Source organism: Macrosteles quadrilineatus, unplaced genomic scaffold (genome assembly GCF_028750875.1).
Source record: "Macrosteles quadrilineatus isolate MER2022 unplaced genomic scaffold, UCM_ALF_1.0 Scaffold_7__1_contigs__length_78375512, whole genome shotgun sequence".
NCBI lineage: Eukaryota > Metazoa > Arthropoda > Insecta > Hemiptera > Cicadellidae > Macrosteles > Macrosteles quadrilineatus.
Genome location: NW_026542600.1, coordinates 27,142,797 through 27,157,321, shown reverse-complemented (window position 1 = coordinate 27,157,321; position 14,525 = coordinate 27,142,797). Strand labels below are relative to the sequence as shown.

At 41.8% G+C, this 14,525-nt stretch overlaps 1 protein-coding gene across 1 annotated transcript; it reads left to right on the top strand.

The window, feature by feature from the left end:
* The first annotated feature begins 4,162 nt into the window (after nucleotides 1–4,162).
* On the top strand, nucleotides 4,163–6,756 carry LOC128998879 (THAP domain-containing protein 1-like). Its single transcript, XM_054425235.1, has 6 exons — nucleotides 4,163–4,234; nucleotides 4,458–4,519; nucleotides 4,721–4,958; nucleotides 5,453–5,611; nucleotides 5,843–5,985; nucleotides 6,690–6,756. The coding sequence occupies exons 1-6, from the start codon at nucleotides 4,163–4,165 to the stop codon at nucleotides 6,754–6,756; spliced, it is 741 nt and encodes a 246-aa protein (XP_054281210.1).
* Nucleotides 6,757–14,525: the final 7,769 nt, after the last annotated feature.

The following is a 14,525-nucleotide window of genomic DNA, read 5'->3' as shown; positions in this document are numbered from 1 at the left end:
ACTGCATCAAGTAATCGTGATGAAGTATTTTTTTTATTTTATAATTGACCATATTTTTTTGAACATAGATTGCATTGCACTTTAATTGAAATTAAGGAAGTTAGTGTGGAAGAAGCATTATAGTTAGTTAGTTTTATGTTTGCAAAAGAGTTATTGAGTTTATAAACGTTAAAATGAAATATATTGACAGATGAGAAAGATTAGAACAACAAACACATAGTGTGCAATACCATGGATGCATTGCTTTTTTACTTATTCTCTTGTCACATTTGAGTTTAGACACAAAGTCAATTGGTCTGGTAAGTTAACAAACTAATCTTGCAGACGAAACTAACTATATCAAAAATCCAAATCAACCGCTCTCAATTAATACTCCAATACCAACAGGCAACAGAACGAAACGGGAAGTCGTTGAGTGTTAAGTTGGCGGTAGCAGCTGCTGCAGCTTTCGGGGATAACAATTATTACTGAGCTACTGATGGGATACAAATGCGGTAGATACTGAGATAATTGAACAATTGAGAGACGTTAACCACTATTTGTATGTACTAGGGGCATAGTACTTTGTAGACATTTTACTTGGTAAATTGGAACTAGGGGCTGTATAGGGAATTGTGTGTGGGATTGTAATATATCCATTAGCTCTGGCCAATGTGCTGGTTGATTCTTCTAACTGGTGCCAACAAAAAAAAACACAAAGTTTCGATTTTCTAGCCTAAGTGTCGATTTCTAGTGCCACCTCCTGTTGTATTCCTAGCTAGTTTCGAGTTATAATTGTAAAACTGCAGTACACCAACAACTTTTCAATAATTTTATCGCTGAATTGCATGTTATACATAGTATTATAAAGTATGTGATGTGTACGATAATTTTGCCCAAAATACGATAATATTTAAATTTGTTGTGTTTAATTTTAAATTTGCAAATATATTTTTAGACTAGGGTGCTTCAAAGTTTTTATGAAAACATTTTGAGGGTGTTTTATTATTTTAAGAAAATGTTATGATTAACATCTGTTGGCTTATTTACTTCTAAATGTTTATATTTTTAATGTTCATTCTTTGTAACATAATCTCAGTTAAATAATATATATTTGCATTAAGTCAAATCAATTTTCAATAACTAATACACGACATTAAAACAACGTGAAATACAAACATAAATTGAACAAAATAACTTATATACTTATTCAGTTGATAAAGAGTATTTGGTCATAATAACTTTCCCTTATTAGGTTTTGAAAATTCATTATTAACTAAATTAATTTCTGTCAATGTTTATCAAATAAAAAAAAACTAAACGAACGCATCGTAACCCTACTTATTATTATAACTAGAGCATTTCAGTTCGAATTCGAAGCTTGATGAGCATTATCAATATGTCCACAGTTATGCCTGTATTGAATTTGTATGTAGATCTCTATATCTGCTAACTTTGTAGGATTAATAAATTTTGTAAGGAATTTCACAATCAATTACTGTTAAATACTTGGGAAAGTGTAAATAAAGGCGAATAAAACCAGAGGATCACTGGATATTGTTTGTCTGTGAATACGCTTTGAATTTTAATTAAAACAATTAGGCCTTTTTTACGTAATTTTTAATTTTGTAACGAGCCTTTTTCCTAGGGGGGTAAATATTTGCTATTTGGCCGCGCACCGATTGATGAGGTAAGCAAGCGGTGGCGGCGAACCTGGCTAGCGCCCTTTGACCCGGCTTATCAGTTTGGATAAGCTTGGGTATCCCGGGACTACTGGATAGCCGAGAAGGACATTCTAGTCGTGGATCCCGGGCAGTGAAGAGCGAGCGTTTGTCGAGTGAGACGTGGAGTGTTTTGGTGACATCGGTGTCGTGTGAGATTGGTGCTCAAGGAGTGAGTGTCGGCATTCAAGTTGGGTAGTGAGACAGTGACCCACTTGTGGTGAGTGGACGACGTTTTATTATATTTTGGTTTAAGAGAGTTCGAGAGTTAGAGTTGTAACCGTGCTGGTCAAAGCCTGGCGGTAGTTAGGATTTATTTACAGGTGTCAGGAATAAAAGTATATTCCTGACGGTTCTAGGCAGGTGCTAGAGCGCAAATAATATAATTTATTGACTGTAGTAGTTATTATTTTGCGTTGTACCAAGAGTTAGTTATATTACTAATAACTCTGAGGCCCGACAAACCTAGGCTGCACGATTTAGCGTGCGTAGTTGGAAGCACGAGGCCAGTAGGCTAGTAGCTAGTTTTATTAGCCTATTAACAGAAGCCCGGCTAAGCAATATAACGTTGATATAGTAGCAGTAGTGGTAGTATCAGTAGGGTTGGTATTGATTAATCATTTAATTATTTTAATTTAACCTGAACAGCTTGCTTAGTAATCCAACACGTTAGCTTGGTAGCTTGGATAGCGGAGTACCGGCTATCAGATAATATATTTATCTAGTGTTTGGAACGTAGTTAATATTTATTTATCTGCTACTAAGTAGCTCAATGTTTTAATAGTGCAATTGCCATTTAGTTTTGCTTGTTTGGCTTGGTATTTATTGAGACCAGCTACTAGTGGTGTAGTCACTCTACCTATAGTGTACTTGTATATTATTATGTGGTACGATTATTGAGTGAACTGTTTGATTCTTAGCTTGGGCATTAGAGTTGTGTATTGGATTATAGTGGCCTAGTAGACCCCGCCTGGTGATAACACGCGTTGTGGTTTTTATTGGCAAGTCGTCGTGTTACAACTCACCGTGTTTTAGGCACTCTGGGCTTAACTATTGGATGGTTAGGACGAAGCCCGAGTTGCGTAGTCAGCAACGACCCCCTAGGAGAGTGGAGAATCGGCGTAGGCCTGGTAGTGATTATTGCACGTTTGTTTTGGTGACTTGTTTTTGACTTGTTCACAGTGCCCGTGTATGAGCCAGTCCTATACCGGTTGGACCCGGCTATTGGCCTAGTGGTTTCCCTGACCTTATCGCAGACCCTGGAACTTTACCCAGCCATTGTAGGCTGAGCTATCCCCGGCAAACGGCGACGACTGCACGCACTTTTAATTTTTTTTTCCAGTGCATTGTAGGCAGCGTCGCAATTTTAATAAATAATAATATTATAACAAAGGAAAATATTATGAAAAAAGATTCTTCTGTATCTTAGAAACATATGTGAAACCTTTTTCTTTGAAAACCACCACACCAAACACAAGCCGTGTTATAAGAATAAAACAAAAAAGAAACTTTTTGCTAAAACAAAACCAAGCAAAGTCAAACATCAGAAGGACAAATTAAAAAAAAGCTACTACAGGAACTCAAATGGAAAAAAACTGCAAACCAGTTTTCAAGACATAATATACATGATGATGAAAGTCAATATAGAATTTGTGAAGCTCGCGGTTGCATCGAAGAAGAAATCTTTGCCGCTTGCCCCAGATGCATAACTTTGTTATGTTGGGAGCATTTTACCAATTATGATAACTGCAACAAACACTTCATAACACCATCAGTGTCACCCTAGGGTCATTGTACATAGTCTAGTTTATCAGCGAAAGTTGTCACTCTTCATTTTTTCTGACAAAAGTCACGCCCGCAGTTCGGCTGGGGCTCCCAGCCTCCAACCGACATGAAAATTTCAAAGGAGGAGCTTCAGAAGCTCTTTGGCAAATCAGCGAGGGTGCGTCACTCGCCACCTCACTCGCCCAGCAACATTCATGATGATCAACAACAGGAGGACTATGACATGGCAGGACGTGAACGATCACCGCTCAACGCTGCTGCGGATCTGGCAGTCAGAAAAGCTGCGGAGGCGGCTCGTGTAAATCTTGAAGCCAGGGAGGCTGAAGAGGAGTTAAGGCGCCTGCAACACGAAGAAGCTAGGTCAAGGATGTGGCAGTCTGGTATGGCTATTATCTCAAGCCAGTCTGGATTAAGTGAGACAATGATGAGGAAGGTCCGGATCACTTCAGGTACTCGGAGGGGCCAGGTGACCAGCCGCACTTTGAGGGTGCCGCTAGGGACATTGTCTTCCACTGCGAGAAGCTGACGGCACCAAAGAAAGCTGCCATCATGGACAGGTTGAATTTCATGTCCTCCATCGTGAGCCGGCAGGCCAATGAGATAGCGTACCTCCGTGGGCTGGTTGATGGGAGGGCCTCGATTGAAGCTGAAATTGAAAAATAGCTTGTTCTCTGCCTATGGCTGCTCCGTCATTGAACAAGAGGTCGTTTGCGGATGCTGCCAAGGCCAGTCAAGTCACAAGCATCGATGTATATAACCTAACTGGATCGCGCCCTGCCACGAGAGCACAGCGCTGAAAACGAGCCGGCGCAGAGTAGGCTCCCCCCACCACTGGTGGGCAACCACGCGGCGCCGGCGACTGTCTCGTGCGTTGACTGCACTGTTTACATCCCATGTAATCACTGTCGTACTCGTGATGTTAGTGGTGGTATTTTTTGTTATGTCTAATGAAAGTTCTACATCATGCCACAGAGGTGTGTCGCATTCAACTGCAACAAAAGTGCCAAAAAGGGATCGGGAATATCCTTTTACAAGTAAGTACTGTTCTCTTGTATAGTTTATACTATTTATAGTTTCGTGGCATTAGCATAGGTCATTAGAATGCTGTGTTGAAAAATATTTAAGATTAAGTACACAGTAAAAACCTGTATTTAATTTTGTCAAATAGATTAAATATTTTATTTCCACAAAATAAGCATATCTTGTTAAGTCTCTGATTGAATACGTTTTTTTAGCTTTCCGAAAGATCCTGAGCTGCGAAGTAAATGGATATCTGCAACAAAAAGGAAAAACTTCAACCCTTCCAAGCATGCCCGTATATGCAGTTTACATTTTACCCAGGACCAATTTCAAATCCGACCAAACAGCAATTTTGAATTGTTAAAACCTGACGCTGTGCCATCAGTATTCGACTTCCCTCCTCATCTAGCTTCAGCACCACCAAAGAAAAGAAGGATTATAATTAAAAAACAGGTAATTATAACATCATGACATTCATGAACTGTGATACTTTTTAGGTGAAATCGTAGATATACAAAATGTTTGTAGCCTAATTTATTTCCTTACATATAAATGTAAAATATCCAAAATACAATCATTGTTCATAAAGTGGTGATGATAACAAAGTACAAAAGAACACGTAAATTAAGTAGTGATTGCCCTGTAATGGATTTTACGATGAAAGTTTACTATCGATAAATCTACGATAGCCACACATTTTATTGGAGGTCATGCTGTTTGAAAATTAATAAGAAACATTTCACTAGGACGAAATGAAAATAAAACATGTTTTACTACTAGGACAATCAAAATAGAGATTAAAATGAGTGTAAGTGCTATTATAAGCTATAAATAGTTTGTTGTTATAGATTGGGTTTTGCCAGTTTCACTGTGACCATTATGTGTTTATGTTGATAAACATTATAATGTTTACCTATTACCACATGATTAATATAGGCTATTTACAGGACATCTGTGTATCTGATGACATCTGTGTATCTGATGATATCCAGACACCAACTGCTTTGTTGCCGAAACATGACGATTCCTCTCCTAGTACATCAATTATCATTCCATCATGTGAAAAACCAGATGAAATCCAGTGTATTAGTATTACGAACAAACAGGTAAGGGTTTTTTTTAGAAAGTAGGGTAGAATATACAAAGATTCAACACTTAGTTAATATAAAGTCGATAACTTTACTCAGTCATACGTCTTTTGTATTAAAATTTACGTCTATACGAATCTTCATCAATGAACATATTAACCATAGAAACAACATGGAAGCTCTTAGCACGTTATCTGATTATCTTAATGCCTAATACTTTAATTTAACTCTTAATTTTAATATTTTTAGACGCCACAAACACCAACCAAAAATTTGCTTCGACGGAAAATCAAGATTCTACAACAACGGTTAAAGAGGAGAGAAAAGAAGATAAAAACAATGAAAGATGTGATTATTTTATTAAAGAAAAAAATTAATGCTCCAGATAGACTGTTAGAACTATTAGAAGATAAGTTTTCTGGGTTTCCTCTTGACTTAATTGTACATAGTATTAAGAATAAGAATGCTAGGAACTGCAGAAATTTTTCAGATAAAATGAAAGAATTTGCTTTGACCATGTATTTTTATTCGCCAAAGGCATATTCATTTCTCAGAAAAAATAACTTTCTATTGCCTCACCCTGCAACACTGAGGAAATGGATTGCAAGTTTCAACTGCCTGCCTGGTTTTTTGGAGGAGGTATTGAATTATTTAAAAGCAAACTTGGAATCAAAGCCTTTTTTAAAGAATGTAAATCTTACATTTGATGCCATGAGCATCAGGAAGCAAGTAATTTTTGACCATAATTTAGGGAAGAATTTCGGTTATGTTAACCTTGGCAATGAAGTAAATGTTGGTGAATCCGAAACCTTAGCTTCTGAAGCTTTAGTTTTTCAAGTTGTTTCACTAACAGGTAATTTTAAATGTGCAGTAGGCTATTTTCTCATTGATAAAATAGGTTCCGATATTTTGTCTAAGTTAGTTAACATGTGTGTATCGAAGTTGCTAGAAATCGGAGTTATCGTCCATAATGTAACATTCGATGGTGCCAGTTCCAATATAACAGCTGTGAAAAAGTTGGGATGCCAATTGCCTGAGAAACCTTATTTCTTTGTTAAGTGTAATGGCGTATCTCATAAGATTTGTGTCATGTTAGATGCATGTCACATGCTGAAATTAGCCAGAAATACTTTGGCGGACAAAGGTACCATTCAGACAGATGATGGAAATGTTAGTTTTAAGTATATACAAAATCTTAATTCTTTGCAAAAAGATGAAGGATTATCATTGGCTAACAAGTTGTCTGACAAGCATATATGCTATAAAAACAGAAAAATGAATGTAAAAATTGCAGCTCAAACGTTGAGCTCTGGCGTTGCTGACGCTTTACAATTTTTGTTAATGAAGGAACATCCCAATTTTGTAGGTTGTAAACCAACCATAGATTTCATTAGAATAATTGACCAGTTATTTGACATTTTCAATAGTAGAGACCCGTTTGGGAAAAATTTCAAATCCCCCATAAAGAAAGAAAACCTTATGTACATTAAGACGATCTTAGACAAAAGTTTAAACTATTTAAAAAGTTTAAAAATTGAAAACGTCCCCATCTTAGAACACCCTAGAAAGACATTTGCTCTCGGTTTCATTACTAACATCAACACAATTGGCATTTTAATTGATAAACTACTAATTGATCTCAAATTGAATTACATACTAACTTATAAATTTTCTCAAGACCACCTGGAGTTGTTATTTTCATGTATACGAGCTAGAGGAGGAAATAATAACAACCCAAATGTAAAGCAATTTCAGTGGGCCTTGAGAAAACTTATGTTCCGTAACAGTATCCAGCCTTCTGCAAAGGGGAATTGTTTGGTTTTTGACGAACACCATCAAAATTCGGTCATGAGCTTTGGAGAAGCAGCGCGGTTGCATAGTAATGAAACCGAGGACAACGACGACGACTTTGAACTTTTGATTAATCTTTACGAGGATACTAATAGTACATTTAAGGACAATGCATTGTACTATATATGTGGTTTTGTGACAAGGAAGATTATAAATAAAATAGAATGTGAGGAATGTACAAATCTATTGATTGATGACGAACACAACTTAAGCCCATATACACATTTTACAGATCATGTAAACAGGGGTAAACTAGTCAGAGCCTCGTCAGATGTGTTTAAGATTATAAAGTTTTTGTTTAATCAATTCAGAAGTTTTGCTTCAACCAACTGGGCTAAAATGAATGCCTATAATATATGTGCTTTGGCATCAAGGATGTTTGCTGGCAATGTATTCCGAGGCCACAAATCAAACGGAGATCTTGGTGAAGACAATCATGATCTAATGCTCATTAAAATGATAAGCATGTTGTTTTCTAAAGTATATTGTCATAAAGTGTCAAAAGAAAAAACCTTAAAAAGTAATGTTTCAAACCTCGGCGTTCGGCAGAAACTAAATAAACTTATTTTGTTTAGCCACGTCTAGCAAAATATTGAAAATCTTTCAAATGTATGATTGTTGTCTAGCAAATGATTTCTATTTGTAAAAGTTGTTTTTTTTTTGTTAGATTAATTAAAGTTATATCAGAACTACAAAAGTTAAGTTTTATTTCCTTTGATTATTCTACACTTGGGAGTTCAATACCGGTAGGCCTACTGAAGTTTTTCTCACTACTGTGAGAGTGAACAATTAATGTTATATAATATAATTTAACGTCAACTGATGTACTATATAACCCAACTGACTGAATAAAATAATCCATATCGATGCATAAACATAACATCAAAACTGTGTTATAAATCCAAGACTACCAACAAGAAAGTTCAATTTTAAATATGTGTTCCGGGTCCCTATATTATAGTTTAGATAATGTACCTATGAGAAAAAATTACATACAATACCATACACGAAAAGAGAAATTCATTTAAACATTTTGGTGACAATAAGGAAGTAAAAAAGTGCGATGTGTCGGTGGTCACAATGCTACTTCAATGCTATGGCCCACTGCGGTTGCCCACTTGTGGTGGGGGGAGCGGCGCGGCGGCGGCGGACCGTTTTCGTTTACCAGCCGAGCGCGATCCAGTTAGGTTATATACATCGATGGTCACAAGGACCAGCACCATTGTTATAAGGCCAGGGGTAGACGAGCAAGGTAAGCCGGCCTTGTCCTCAGAAGGCACCAGGAAGGCAATCGCAGCGGCCCTGAACCCGAGGGAAGAGAACATTAGGATTGCTAGGATTCGATCTGGCAGGGAGGGCTCCATCATTGTTGAAGCTGCGGACAAAATCAGTGCCACGAGAATTCTTAACAGCATGGCAATCTCTGCGGCTGGCCTCACATCACGGAGGCCGGAGGGCAAGAAGCCAAAAGTTACTGTATACGACGTACCCATTGAGGATGGTAATGGAGATGAGGCACTACTCAGCATCTTCCACCAAAATGTGGAAGGGATGGAACTGGACCAATTCAGGGCAGTGTTCGTTGTTGTTAAGCGGTTAAAATCCAGGAGGGAAGACAAAGAAAACTGGGTGGTGGAGCTGAGCGTTCCCTGCTTTAGGGCTTTGTCAGGAAAGGAGAGACTATTCATTGGCTTTGAGTGTTGCCGTATTAAAGATTACATTGAGACCACGCGGTGTTACAAATGCCAAAGCTATGGGCACGTGGCTTAGAAATGCAAGGCGACATCCCCTACCTGCGGTCATTGTGCCGAGGATCATGAATTCAGGGATTGCCCTAACAAGGACCGAAACCCAACATGCGCGCCTTGTAAGAGGGCCAAGCGTCTACATGACCACAACATCGTCAGCAATGCGTGCCCCGCCAACTTGAGAGCTCTGGAGGAGAGCAAAAGGAGAATCGATTATGGATTTTGAGCTTGAATCTCCTGAGCCCATCCAACCCCCCAGAAGCCCGGAGGTCCTTGAGGAGGCCTACATCATTCCTTGGGTCCCAAGTGAATGCAAGTTTTGCCCGAGTTGGCACCAAAGGCCAGGTGCCCTGGTCAAGCATCATCGTGCAGTGCATCAGGAAAAACGACTCTCGTTCCAATGCTTAAGATGTCGCAAGACCTTCAGTGGGCCACATGCGGCTGCGTGCCACACCCCGCGGTGCTCTGGCGACGCACCAATCCCAAAGCAGTTTCCTTGCCATTCATGTCAACAGCAATTTGACACAGAAAGGGGGCGCAGTCAGCACATCAGACACAGACACCCGGAAGCTAGATTTTTGGTGAGAGAGGCTGATGGGGACGGTGCCAGATGGCCCGGCAGTGGCCATCACATGGTGACTTGGACTCAGGACGAAGTTGAAGTTCTGCTGGGCAACAGACAACTGTTGGTGGGATCTAGATACACATCCAACTTTTCCGAGTTACTTCCATTGAAAACTCCAGCCCAAATCCGTGAGAAAGTAAGGTTGCTCGTCTCCAGCGGAATCCTGATCATGCATGGGAGAGTGGTTGAATTTCGGGAAGAGGAAGATGCCGTAGTAGAGGCCAATGTTCAGCCGGGGTTGGCTGAGGGAATCTCGGACGAGGTTCCTGAGACATTCGCAGATGCCGCTGCGGGTGAAGCAGTGGAAGTGTCATTCAACACGGGGACAGACATGGCTGCCACCGGCCTTCAGGGGCATTGGGGGAGGATCCTCGCGCAGCTTGGCTAAGGAAGGAACCAAATTCGGACTTGGCTAGGGAGCTACATGCCAAGTGGGCAGCTGAACCAGTGCTTGACTTGGATTGGATTGAAAACTTCATCATGAAAGTAACATCCGCAGTCAGGAGTCAGGCTGATAAAGGCAGGGATCTGAGAGGCAATGGAAGAGGTCGGAGGAAAGGTGCCAAAGCGCGTAAGAGGCAAGAGTATGCTGAGATTCAGGAACTATACAAGGCAGACCCAGCTCGATTGGCTGAGCTCATCCGCACCAATAGGCTTGAGAGGGGGCTTCAAAGGCAGGAAATCGAGCCTCCAAAACATGAGTTGGAGCGAATGTACTCTCAGCTCTGGGTGCCGCCCAGTGTGATCCGCCTGCCAGACCTGTTTTTGATGTCGAGATATTTTCTTTGAGTCCGATTAAAGCCTCAGACATTAAGTTGAGGATTAAAAAGATGAAGCCTAAGGGAGCGCCGGGTCCGGACGGGATCAGAAAGGAACACTTGACCAAATTCCAAGGGCTCACTCACATATTGGCTGGAATTTTCAATGCAGTTCTTCTAGCGGGGAAATACCCCAATGCCTGGTCAGTCAACACCACATCGGTCATTCCCAAGGAGGGAAAGGACCTTGCATTGGCTGGAAGCTGGCGTCCAATAACCATTGGAAACGCATTTGCCCGAATTTTAAGCGGAGTGCTTGAACACAGGCTTAGGAAGAAGGTGGTTTTAGATGTCAGACAACGAGGTTTTGTGGCTGGCAATGGCTGTTTCGCCAACACCAGATACCTTGATGAATTGATTTGGAGAGGGAAACGGTCCAGTTTGGCTGCAGCGGTGCTTGACATCTCCAAGGCCTTTGATTCGGTTCCGCATTGGGCAATTTCTGAAGCGTTGGAGGGAAGTGGCGCTCCACCAGCTCTCATCAGGGCCATAGACGGGATGTATGGCAGCTCTAGGACCATCTTCAAGAACTGTGGCGAATTTCAAGTAAACATAAAAAGGGGAGTCAAACAGGGGGGCCCATTGTCACCGCTTCTCTTCAACATGGTCCTGGATCCATTGTTGCGGATGATCGACCAGTCTGGGCTCGGCATGGATGTTGACGGGATGGGTGTTGCTGCCCTAGCGATCGCCGATGACATGGTCTTGTTAGCCAACAACGAAATTGATCTGCAATCGCTTCTCACCATGACCTGTCGGTTTTTGAATCGATTGAACATGAAGCTTTCTCCGGAGAAATGCTTTGCATTTGGAGTCAAGGCGGTCAACAAGTCTTGGAGAATGTGTCAGCCGACAGTCAACATTGATGGCAACCAATTGCATTGCGTGGATCATACTGAATCCTTCAAATATCTGGGGGGATACTTTGCAGTGAATAGTGGGCTGGAAAGTTGGAAACACGGCATGAGACTTGTCGAAGCGGTTGCTCGAGCACAGCATTTGCGCCTGAAGCCACGGCAAAAACTTGACCTCTTTTGCAAGTTCCTGATTCCTTCTTATCTTCATCTGTTGATCGGAGATCCTCCGGGACAGGGAAAGTTGGAGAAGCTTGATCTGGAAATTAGGATTGTCAAGGAAACTTTTCATCTGCCTATACATACATCCAGTCAATTTTTGTACTGCTCAAGAAGGGATGGTGGCATGGGCGTCCTAGAGATTAGGGATATTGTCAGGGCGGCTAACCTCAAGGGCCTGGCATCTTTGATAAATTCTGACGATCCTTTGGCTGAAAGGCTCTTCAGAGGACGGACAGAGACAATAGCTGTCAGAACGGCAAGATCGATGAGACTACAGTGGCCTTGCACCGTTGCTGAAGTAAACAAATGGAAGGAGAGAAGGAAAAAGGAGCGGGCGCTTGATTGGACAAGGCAACCAACCCAGGGCAAGGGAGCTCAGTTCTTTCGGGGCAACAAGATTGGCAACAGGTGGCTTGTCAGGCCCGATCTGGCTCCGGGAGAAGAGATTGATATGCTACGCATGAGGACTAACACCTTCCCAACAAGGGAATATCTGGCGAGACATGAAGAGATTGACACCACATGTCGTCGCTGCCGTTCTGACCAGAGTCTCTTGGTCATGTTTTGGGGGCGTGCCCAGCAGGGAGAGCGGCCAGAATTGGGAGACACGATGATATAGTTTCGTCGATTGAAAATCACCTCACCGGTTGCGGCCTGAGCTGTGCGAGAGAACAACTGTTTGCCACCAGCGAGGCATTGGAAGGTGATGAGGATGAAATGGCGAGTTGGCTGCGCCCTGACCTGGTGGTCAAGACACCGGGGGGCCATCATACTCGATGTCACCGTTCATTTTGAACAAAATGAATCTCTCAGAGAAGCTTCCAAGGAAAAGAAGGGCAAATATAAACGCATCGCTGATGCTGTGAAGAGAGACATGGGAGTTGGCGAGGTATCGGTATTACCAATTGTATTCGGCGCCAGAGGCTGTTTGCCAGCGGAAACAGAAAGGAATTTTGTTACACTCGGCATGGGAGACTTAAACACGTTGAGTTCCCTGATGACTGGAGTTCTCAGAAGTTCGGTAAGGATAGCCAGGGCTCATGTTGATTTGGCGAACCACTGAACCAAAGGGGTTCACTCCACATGAACTGCACATTTTGTTATGTTTGCCACAGTTATAAAAAGGTTAAGAAAAGGAAAAAGAAAGGGAAAAAAAGGCATGCAAATGATCTCACCGCATGCCTTCTTCATAGTTACCAGCACCAAAGTTACCATCATTCACAACACACCGTCATAAACACCAAGTTATTTCTACAGTTGTTAAGTTTGCTACGTTATAATTTATCCTCGTCATTGTTATTGTTGCCAACAGACCAATCTATTAAAAAAGGGGAAAAAAAGAAAAAAAAATTTTTGCATGGGGAATCATCGGATTGCATGTGCTTTCACAATCATCACAACATTATCATCATAGCGCCACAATCATTCATTGCAACGTCACCACACCATTCAGTTAAGTTGTCCACATCATCCCATTCATCATCAATCATACAGCATTCATCATTTCTTGTTCAGGATCAAACTCATCGCATTGCATATTTTTCTCAGTATTAATCAACATTCACCACAAAGACCACAAACATTGTCACCAGCTGTCAAGGACATTCATTATTGCATGCGTTTTCTCACAAGCACCAACACACCATCACTCAGCTCATCACAATCAGCATTGGATCTTCACCACTCTGTCAAGTCATCCACATCAGTCTCAATCATCATTCATCATCCATCAACCAGCATTTTTCACAACATTCAAGATCATGACATCGCATTGCATGCCTTGTGAAATCAGCAGTGCCACCAAGACCACAAACACTGATCAATGGCATCAGTTGACCAGTCACAACAATCAAAGGAGGGAACCCGCCCCACAAGTGGCGTGAGAAAATCACTGGTACCGCGGGTGTCAGGGCCCAACACTGGATTCTGTAGCCAGTGTCCTGACTACATGGTGTTGGCTTCGCGGGGGCAGTGGTTGCTACCTTTGGGCGCTATGGTAGGGATAGGACAGAGAGGAAGTGCGTCAAGATCTGCACAACATGCGCGTCACTGAGTCCGCCACGGCGGCCATTTCTCCACCCAGCTTGCTGGGGAATCAACAAAACTCAAACACTCACCCAAGACGGGGAATTGTGGGCTATTGCCCCCTAGGTTTTCGTAAAATTGGGCCTTTAGAGAAGACAAGCTATACACCAGGAAGAGCGCCAAAGAAGGAAGGATGGTGGATCCAGCGATAGTTTGGAAGCTCTGTGTCAAGCCTGCCGATAGGGATTTGGTCCTCCATCAAAATCACGACCTCGAGATCGCCGGACACCTCTGGGTACGGAAAAATGCCAATCAAATACAACAGAGATACTATTGGCTCGGGATGTTGAAGGCTGTACGATCCTACGTAAAGAGTTGCAAAGTATGCCAAGCTCACAAGGTAGAACAAACGAAGCCTGCGGGCAAGATGGTCTTCCATAAGCCACAGGGACCGTGGTACACGGTTACAGCCGACTTGATCGGGCCCCTGCCATGTTCAAAGAAAGGGGCAAGATTTGTGTTAGTTGTTCAAGATGTTTTTACGAAATGGATAGAGCTGGCACCCCTCCGAGCCACAACCACTACCGCTGTCTCCAGTACGTTTCGAAATATCATATTACTAAGATATGGTGCTCCCGAGATAGCGATCACTGATAGTGGATCCCAGTTTACGTCAAGCATTTTATTTGGTGAGGTTTGCTCAACGGTTGGAAGATTAAACCACAGGCAATGGAAGAAACCCTATGTCTGTGATTGAACACCAACTCACGGCGCCATATACCCCCTCCA

Excerpts from the sequence above, each read along its gene's own strand:
- LOC128998879 (XM_054425235.1), top strand. The coding sequence starts at position 4,163 with ATGGCTGCTCCGTCATTGAACAAGAGGTCGTTTGCGGATGCTGCCAAG. Across the intron at positions 4,520-4,720 it reads TCGGGAATATCCTTTTACAA|CTTTCCGAAAGATCCTGAGC; the intron begins GTAAGTACTGTT and ends ACGTTTTTTTAG. Across the intron at positions 4,959-5,452 it reads GGATTATAATTAAAAAACAG|GACATCTGTGTATCTGATGA; the intron begins GTAATTATAACA and ends GGCTATTTACAG.